The 10,384-nt window shown below is 36.2% G+C and overlaps 1 protein-coding gene across 1 annotated transcript in view; it reads left to right on the forward strand.

The window, feature by feature from the left end:
* The window catches only part of LOC107677941 (plasma membrane calcium-transporting ATPase 2), a 45,218-nt gene that overhangs the window by 322 nt on the left and 34,512 nt on the right, over positions 1 to 10,384 (forward strand). The window contains exons 2-3 of the mRNA XM_016473015.1: positions 8,825 to 8,950; positions 9,506 to 9,631. Coding sequence (XP_016328501.1) covers positions 8,825 to 8,950; positions 9,506 to 9,631 — 252 coding nt within the window. The remainder of the gene's footprint in view (positions 1 to 8,824; positions 8,951 to 9,505; positions 9,632 to 10,384) is intronic.

Raw genomic sequence — 10,384 nt, forward strand, 5'->3', positions numbered from 1 at the left:
TATACTGTATATTCACAGTCGCCCCAGAATGTATGCCTTCAGCTATGTTTTTATTGTGTTACATACAAACCAGTCAAATGGTTTGCCCTCAAATACCGCACAAGCTCTTCTCAGATCTAACTTCACTCTGAGCCATTTTTACAGTGACTTCTAACTAACAGATGTCAAGGTGGTTTTTAATGGATGTCAATTTCCAAACATTCCCTCTGGGCACAAAATCTGGCGCTCATTGCATCTTATTCTGGCCAAGTTCCGAGAAAAGCATTTGACTGACATGTAGAGCGACCAACCACTGTTAGTTTAGTTTTGATATGCTGTTTACAGACAGAGTTACTTGAAATACACGCTACTACGATATCAGAGCAACTATCAACACTAACCACAAATAATCACTGATTTTCTTCCTTTTCAACACTACAGCTTTTTTTGTACATCTTGCTTTACAATAAATGACAGCTTTTTGTGTAATAAATACAATAAAAAAGGTACTCTAAAAATGGTACCATCTAATTTAACTGAATCCATAACTGAATCCACCTAAATACTTTGATTTCTACCAACAAAACTAATTTTATACATTAAAGGGGTCATATGATGCGATTTCAATTTTTCCTTTCTCTTTGGAGTGTTACAAGCTCTTGGTGCATAAAGAAGATCCCTGAAGTTGCAAAGACTAAAGTCTCAAATCCAAAGAGATATTCTTTATCAAAGTTAAGAGTCAGCCACGCCTACCTAAAACGCCTCGTTCTAACACGCCCCCACATGTCTACCTCACTATGTGGGAAGATTTGCATAACGCCGCCCAAATGTTCACGCAGCTGATCCGTGCTGGTCGCTGAGGAAATACATCAAATTAGTGCTACTCAGCTCACGCCGGCCCGCCGCCGGCTGTTCTGACTCACAGTCTGTAAGGACGTTTTCATTTAAAGGATTTGCCACTGATGATTCAAACGCGAGTTTTGGGCAGTGTGGAGTAGCACTTGTTGTTTTTTAAATCAGGTAGAAATATCTCTTTAAGGTAACTGTTGCAAGTTACCACTGTTTACAGTTTACTATTTTAGGTCACTGTGTGTTTATAATATATAAGTTATATATAATATCTAAACCTGTTTTCTTTACTGGACGTCTGATGGCTGAACAGCACAATCTCCTTCAACAGTGGTCAGCAGCTCTTGTCCGCGAGCATGACTGTGCATTCAGAGTGAGGGAATCCAGTGAAAGAACGCTTTCCAGGCCTCTAGAGTTAATGAAGTGTGCGCTGGAAGAATAACCTTTAGGTGAAGGCCATACATCAACCTGCCGGGCCATAAAATGTGCAATGAGCACAAAAACATTAAAGCAGCATAAAGAAGCAAACAGAATGCTGAGCAAGTGTTATCAATCACGATGATGCTCAAGGATTCAATTACTCCAGGAATGGAAAATAATCTTTTATTCCAGTGCATTCAGTGTGATGGAGCAGTCTAGATCTGAGCAAGAATAGCTCATGAACTCCTGAAACGCTGCTGAATGATTTTCATGTTCATGTAGCCAGTTCATGTACAGTCCAGCTGCTGTTAAAAACAATGCTGCATTACCTGTTACTAACAATGCCAAGCTAACTACAAAGGGGGCAAACTGATATTATTTATCTGATATTATGTTCAGATTATATGATTATGGGAATCTGGCATAATATCATCAAACCTATAGGAACAGTCCATCCAAAAATGCAAAGTTACTGAAAAAGTTCTCATCCTCAGACAATCCCAGATGTAGATGAGTTTGCTCTGTCATCAGATTAGTAGAAATGTAGCATTGCATCAGTGTCTCAGCAATGGATGCTCTGCAGTGAATGGGTGCCGTTAGGAGATGGACTTTTATGAAGCGTTATTATGAATTTATTATGAATTGTGGACTCATCCGGAAGTGACGGTTTGATGTTAAAAATGTATTAATGCTGGATTTGTTTCAGCTTTTGTCTTCTCCAGATGTTAACTGATGAACTGGGGTGGTGTGGATTATTGTGATGTTTTTATCAGCTCTCATTCTGACGGCACCCATTCACTGCAGAGCATCCATTGCTGAGACACTGATGCAATGCTACATTTCTACAAACCTGATGAAGAAACTAGCTCATCTACATTGCCAACACAGCTCTCATTCAGCAGTGTTTCAGGAGTTTTTGGATGGACTGTTCCTATAGGTTTGATGATATTATGCCAGATTCACATCAACATATAATCAGCAATATGACAATAGCTGTGCTGTTTTTAAAGTGAAGCAGCTTTTCCAGTAAGGACCTAGTTTGTCCAATAAGTTTAACAATGGAGTGCTAATTTGTTGTGTTTCATGTAATATTGAATCTTGCAAGCTGAAGTAATAATCAAACACGCTCTGAAATTATCCTTCCTCTCATATATACAGTAGTGCTGGAGTGGACAATTCATTCCAGTCAGTTGGTTTGTTCGGACAGTTCATATGAATGAAGTTTGCATTTTAGGTCTTCTTTATTTATTAGAACATTTATTGAAATGCTGCTGATGTTTTGGACTAGTTCATGAACCAAAAAAGTTCTACTTAAAAGGCAATTTATATTGTAGTGTTTTATATGTAATGAAATGGTTCCCTTAAGAAATGTAATGTAGTTAACTACATTCTGAAGCTTAATTACTTTTTAAGTAGCTTGTAGTTTCCCTCACATGGTTCATCATAAACATTAATATGCAAATGTATACGTTAATATGCTTGATACACCTGCAGTGGTCGTTCAATGATCACTAACAGTGCAGCGGTAGAGAAAAGACTCAGCAGATGATGCATCCACACAAACATGAGCTCCATGGCATCCACCCAGCCATTGACTCTGAGGTTTGTGACAGTTCTTCTGGTTTTAATGGAGAACGGCGCTGTGCTGCTGCTCCGTGTGTCCAGACATCGCTGCCGTTCAGATTGAATTATGCCCGCACAGATCTTCAACCTATTGTACAGCTTCCACATGCAAGATAAGCACAGGCACCGTACAGATCAATACAGGCAAAATCAGACTTTCTAGCCGAAGCTATGGGGAGGAGAGCTGACAGCAGCACATTACATTTCAAGAAGGATTTGTATCTTAAAATACTTCATGAAGGTCATTTATTCACATGCTGCATTATTCACTCACCCTCAAACATGCATGCTGAAGTTTTTCATGCACTTCACAACTGGAAAAAAATGTACAATGAAAGTAGTCTGTAAGAATTTTTTGTAAAAAAAAATAAATCTTTAAAAATGTCTATTGTTATGTTCCATGAACAAGAGGGTGTGTACAAAGTTTTTTTTTTTTTTTTGCAAATCTATATTATATGAACTATTTTTACTGACAGCATTTATGAAAATGTTTTTTTAACCTAAGACAATATTTTTACACTTGTCTCCTTATTGTAAAATAATAATTACAATACGACTCTTACAGTTGGAATAAACTGATGTTAAAATACACACACTTTTAAAAGTACTTCCACTAAACTTTATAGGTGGTTAGTGCAATAGAACTGCTTACACTGTTGACATTTTTCTTTCAAAGTTGTTAATAAAATAAAGATGATCACAGTACAATTTTCAAGAAAACACTATTTTGGCTTTACAAATTTCATGTTTAATTCAGCGTGCTACTTGACATTTCTTTGTAAATAATTGTGAAATTTACTAGCAATTTCTGAGCAAAATTAGTTTAAAACCAATTTGTTTCACTGTACTAACCTTGTCTGTGAGAGACGATTATATCTAATCCATAATTCATGGTAAACGCGGTAACTTTACTTAGAGTCGTTAGTGACTATAATTTAATCTGTCTAGAACAGCAGTCCCACCGCAAAAAAAAAAAAAAAAAAAAATATATATTTGTAAATAAATACATTATTTTTCTTTCTTTCTTTCAAAAAGGAAACAGTCCAAATAATTTTATGTGGTGATCATCATCATTATACCACGGAACCTGTCATATGGGCTCAGAAGCAGGTCAGAAAGGTGCATCTGTGTAACTTTGACAGATTTCTGATGAAATAAGCGCTAATTGAGCCCGTGGCTCCTGCAGATTGATGAGTTTGTGGTGAAGTCTGAGGAGCGTGTAGCAGCGCTGGCTGTTATCTAAGGGCCTCTCAGCACCGTGGACAGCTCCACACTCACTGCACACAGTCAAGCGCTTTGCTAACGAAGAGATCTGCACAGCCCTGTCCCTGCACCACAACCATCAAACCGCCATCAGGAGATTCCATACTGCAGAGGCTAAAAATAGACCTCTGAAACCCACGCACACTGGAGTTTAGCACTATTCATTAGTGGGCGGGAGCAGATTTAAAGGGACAGTTCACCGAATACATTTAAATCAAACTTTCAATAATTACACCCCATCTTGCTGTTCCAAAACCATTCGATTTTTTAATCAAGATATTTATGGATTTAAACTGACATAACTGGCCACTTTTATGGATGGTAGTTACTAGTTGAGCTAATGGTAGTTAACGAAATTGAGCTAATTTGCATTCAAGCTAGTTAGGTGGGCAATTTATCTAATGTATAAATAAAGAACTATAGATCTGTACATAAATTGCTAGATTAAATTACTATTATGTGCAAAATAATTAAATGGTTTGGTTGTCCACACGCAGACTCAGTAAATACTGACTCAGATTGCTAACAACACATATATATATATACAGTGGGTACGGAAAGTATTCAGACCCCCTTCAATTTTTCACTCTTTGTTATATTGATGCTCGGCGCCATCTTGAACCATATATCCAATATAACAAAGAGTGAAAAATTGAAGGGGGTCTGAATACTTTCCGTACCCCCACTGTATATATATATATATATATAATTCTAGTGAATCCTTTTCTCTCTCTCTCTTGCCTTTTTTATTTTTTACTTTTCTAAATGATCTGATTAAAAACTGATTTACAGAGTTTGATTTTTTTTCCCCCTGTCATTTTCTGTCATCTTTATTTATAGATAATTTAGTGAAATGCTGCTGATTTTTTTGGACTAGTTCATGTACCAGGAAAGTTCTACTTAAATTATGTGTTATATTACAGTGTTTTATGTTTATAATGAAATTGTTCCCTTAAGAAGATTAATGTAGTTAATTAACAGTAGCTTTTCTGTAGCTTAATTACTTTCTAAGTAGCTTGCATCTTTACTCACACATTGCACATTAATATGCATAATACACCTGCAGTGGACTTTTAATTATCAGTAACAGTGCGGCGGTTGAGAGGATCACAGATGTGCTGAGACGAGCCTGTGGACACCAAGATGCAACGGCTTAACATGAGCTCCACTGTTTTCTTGAATCAGATGGTATTTTGTGTGTCCTGGTGTATTCAGCAGTGGCTGTGTCATTGTGACAGTGGACAGTGTGTCCATTTGAACTAATGCCGCAAATAAAGAGCTTTCCAGCAATCAGGGTGTTGCTGTGCTTACAGTGAGTGCGCCTGCTGCTTTATCCTGCACAGCTGGAGCAGGACTGGCCTCTGCTGTAGACAGACTCCCAGTGGAGTTACTGCAACCCTCACACTAATCACTCCAGCATGAAATCATTGGAAATAATTAGACATGATATATATATATATATATATATATATATATATTCCCTATTTTCATATACTTTGAAATCTCAAGGGTCTCACCTCAGTCGCGGTATTGAAGGTGGAAGAGAGTGCTGTACATTCACTCCCCCACCGACAATTCCTGCCGGACTTGGGACTCGAACCCGTAACCTTCAGGTAACAATTCTCTAACCATAAGGCCACGACTGCCCCATTTACACTCAAACTTGAAAGGAGACAATTGGAAAATGATATGGAGAGTAGCAGCTTTCATTTCTGCATTTCTGCTCGGATACCTACAAAACTACGTGAACACTGTGGATTTGTGTTAGATTTAAGACTGGTAAGAAAACATTGTACTTTTTACATTTTTTTCACCTTCAAACCAAACTTACGATTTCAGCCAGTAGAGTTTAAATTGTGTTCTGTCTGGCTAACGCTCTTCAATAACATGTCTAGTAATGTTTAAGAATTAGGTCAGTAGGCAAAGAGGAGGAGGTCTTTGAACGCATTCAACTACATGAATGTTTACACTAGGAAAGAAATAATTTTCAACTACCTCTGGAAGTGGCTCAAAGTGGACAAACTCAAATTGTTTGAGTTTGTCAAAATGTTGTCCACTTGTGATCGGATCGACAAAAATGCATCTTAATACCAAGTGTAAACAGGGCCTAAGTTGGTTCTGCAGCACACTATCAGAGTTCCTCTGAAACCCTCCACCTCCCCCAGCTCCACCTGTCTAGATCTGCTACAGGATTTATGTACGCCTATTCACACAACACTAGCATGACTATATTAACAACCAACTACATTAACATTGTCATATCTACTAAAATGTTAAAACTATCCCAAGTGCTGTCATAATTGAAGTAACTAAAGTATATATTGCATAGTACAGTATATATGGGAGATTCTTTAATTAGGAAAATGTTTCTGTTTAAAAAAAAAAAAAAAGAAAAATTATTAATTATAATGACAGCTTATTATGCCTTTAATAGTATACTGTGTCTCTTTAATGACTTTTTCAGTTGTGTTGAAGGGTTAAATTTTGATTTTTTTCCCCCATTATCTAGATTTTTAACTTCAATACAAACATTTATAAAATCGGGGGAACTGTACTTAACACTTCTGTAATTGATATGGTATTTAGGTATTTGTAAATATAACAAATTAATGTTTTTATTTATTTATTTATTTATTTATTTTTAAACGGAAATTAATAAATAAGTTTGAAGTATTTTTGAGAGGTTGACATTTTCTGTGGTGTGACATGCTACACTCCATCTAAAACAATTTTAAACAGTATTGAGCTCAATCTTTTTTTTTTAAATATCATTCATGCAGCTTTTATGAGCTCATATTAATTGAGAGACGACAGTACATGAAATATTTGTACTACAATTAATGTCACTACAGAACCATTTAAAATGATTTATTGAAGACATAAATGTAATGAAAGATGGTTAAAAATATTCTAAGAAATACTTACCATTTACAGTATCTATAATATACACTCAAATATACAATAATATACAATTAAATCTTGATTTTAAAAAGTCCATGGACATGTTTCAGTGTATAAATCTATAATATGCAATGTGTAAATCTATAATATGCATTAACATAGGTGAAATGTAGTTTTAAGAATTAAAATTTTCAAGATTCATAATTGAAGGATCGCCCATATGTAATTAAGTAGTGCGTTATCAAGAGAGCTTTTACACATGACTGGACATCATTGCTGTGCGATGAAGCAAGACTGATCTGTGCCATTAATTACAGTTTGATTATGAGGGTTGGTTAAGCTGATCAACACTTTCTATTCTGGAGATTTTATCAAACAAAAGGGCTGTGCTGGTTCTGCAGTGTTGGAGAGGTTCCGGTTGTTATTTCGGATTTCCTGAACAAGTGGGAGGCAGATAATGTAGCTGTTGACAGTGACGGAGTGATCCTGTGGGTGAGAGCGCTTGGCAGGCTGGAAGTGGGGTTCCATCTCCTTGACTAGTACAGTGATGGTTAGCAGTCCCAGGCTTACCTTTATTTTTGAATATGTGTGGGAGTTGATATGTTGCATTGCAAAGATGTAAAATTAAAGCAAAATTATCTCTGAACAAAATTACATTCTCTTGATAGATAAAACAACAGAAGGGCCAAATACCGAACCCTGGGGAACACCTACAATATAGTGTTGCCTTATTGAGCACAACATACTGCAGGCCTTGTCATTTTCATATTGACTTAGTTAGGGCTGTAAACTCAGAAATATTGGAGAGAGATTCTGTTGTGAAATGCTTGACAAGTGCAATCTTAGAGGATCAACTTTGGAATTCTTTGGAGACAGCAATATTGATCCATTGATTGACTGAAGGGATTATTGGAAGGAACACAAAGGAAGAGTTTTGGAGATTAGATTCTGAAATATGCTTCATTTCTGAGTTGCTGAAGAAAGAATCAGGTGTGCTTGCTATAGGTCACTTTGAATATCATGTACATGATCACATTCCCCCTAAAACTAACCCTGACACTAATAGGCAAAATACATTTACAGTTTGATTAATAACTTGAAGACATTTGATTCCTCTGGGTTATTTGATCCTGTTGTTCACTGGCAGCTGTTAACATAAAGCTGTTTAGCCTGTTAACAGCTGCTTAAATGTCCCACAGTTCATCACTGTGCCAATATAAATTGGAGATAATTTGAAGACATTAAAGACAAATGAAGGTCATTGAAAGACATTATTGTGACAGACAAGTAAATCACTGACTATACAACAAGTGGCTCTAAAAATCAATATATTTTTAGTTTTATCATTGATATCAACATTAGTCTATAACTGAGTTACTGTAGCAATCAGTCAGTCTGTCTGATGTACAGTATGGCACACAGACCCCTTCTGCATTAATTTTAAATGTTTCATCTACTGTATGTGTGTAAGACATACATCTTTGGCTGTTGTGTCCCATATTGCTGTTTTTAAGCACTTCACACCATGAGTCCTGTACTTTTAAAATGCTCGTGTTAGATTCTTTTGCACTCCATCCAGCTGTTTCATTAAGCAGTACGTCTCCTCATTCATTTTATGCTGCTGCTCTTGTTAAGTGTGGTTTGGTGAGGAGTGTATTTGTTATGGATCATACTGTTGAAAAAATACAACTGTTTTTTTTTCTTATTAATTCTACTGAATTTACATGTGAAATTGACAGCCCTAATCCTTTTGAATTTTCATCAACTAATGCTGAATTTCTGTGTCCAGGTGACCTGCTTCCAGCTGATGGGGTCTTGATACAAGGCAATGATGTGAAGATTGACGAGAGTTCTCTGACAGGGGAATCCGACCATGTGCGCAAATCTGCAGATAAAGACCCCATGCTTCTCTCTGGTGAATGCTCACTTTGCTACTATATTTATTTGAATGTTGAATTTGAACTTCTGCACATAATACAAGTTGAAGTCCTACATTTACTATAGTGAACTGAATATCAGTCCAACAGATTATGTCAGAATGAAGATTAATTTTATTGGTTTAATACAGTCAGTAAGGTCAAGACCTCTGAGATAAGACCGAACAAAACTCGGGACAGACATACTGTCATTGATGTGTTTAAACTAGCAGCTAGCTTCATTCTAGGATAATGTTAGCCAATAATTCATCAAATGTATCTATTAAAAACATATAATGTCACACTTTTAATGTACTTTGATTCTACAACTTTTACTGAAAAGGACAATAGTGACAAACCAGTCCTCTGTGTTTGCTCCTTAGCCTGTTGATAAGAGTCCAGTCAGGTGTGTATGAGGGATGGATGTTGACAGACAGCAGTCTGTGGTGTCCGTGGATGACATCACACACTGTGTCAGCTGTGCTGTGGTCAGAGCGGCCTGCTATTATTTGCAGTTTCTCCATGACTTACTGCACGGTTAACTGAATCACCAGGCACCCATGTGATGGAGGGCTCGGGTCGAATGGTGGTCACGGCTGTCGGAGTGAACTCTCAGACCGGGATCATCTTCACCTTGCTCGGTGCTGGAGGAGAGGAGGAAGAGAAAAAAGAGAAGAAAGGTGCGTAACTAAAGCTCAGCTTGGAAAAAGCTTGCGTTACATCTGCCCAGGACACTTCTGTACAGGATTCAACATGTAATTCCTGCCTGTAACATAACTGCCTGATATGCAACTATTATTGTATAAAACATATTTAGGCTTAAATTTAATTTACATCCATCTGGATTACATAGTTCTAACATATATAATATATAAACTAATAAACTGAATGTGATGTATGTTTGCCAATCATACATAAATGAAATAGGTAACATTTCTGTACTCCAAAAAATCATGCCATGGTTTATTATTAATTAATTGCATCTAAATGCTTTTATTTAAATCATTAAATCATATTTAAAAAAAAAAAAACAACATTTATTCTAATTTCTTAGAATCGGCATAAATCTGTTCATTGTAAAAACAAACAATTTACTCAGTTAACAAATATAAACATGGTTCAAATATGACTAGCTGTGGAACAAGCAATATTCAATTAGTTAAAATGTATACGATTGAAACTGGATTTATTGATTATAAATTTATCTGGTTATTGCATATTTATAACACATTCAGTCTATTAGTAAGCTGCTATGTTTCACTTATGTATGACTGACAAATATGCATCACAGGTTTATTATAGTATATTTATGTTAAAACAGTGTAACTCAAAAAAGTGGAAATTTTATATGCAATTCAAATTCATAAATCTTTAAATTAGGTCTATGTTGGAAAATATTTTATTGTAAACCATAAAAACAGGACACGGGGGGG

This window comes from Sinocyclocheilus anshuiensis, unplaced genomic scaffold, assembly GCF_001515605.1.
Source record: "Sinocyclocheilus anshuiensis isolate Anshui unplaced genomic scaffold, SAMN03320099.WGS_v1.1 scaffold1254, whole genome shotgun sequence".
In the NCBI taxonomy this organism is placed as follows: Eukaryota; Metazoa; Chordata; class Actinopteri; order Cypriniformes; family Cyprinidae; genus Sinocyclocheilus; species Sinocyclocheilus anshuiensis.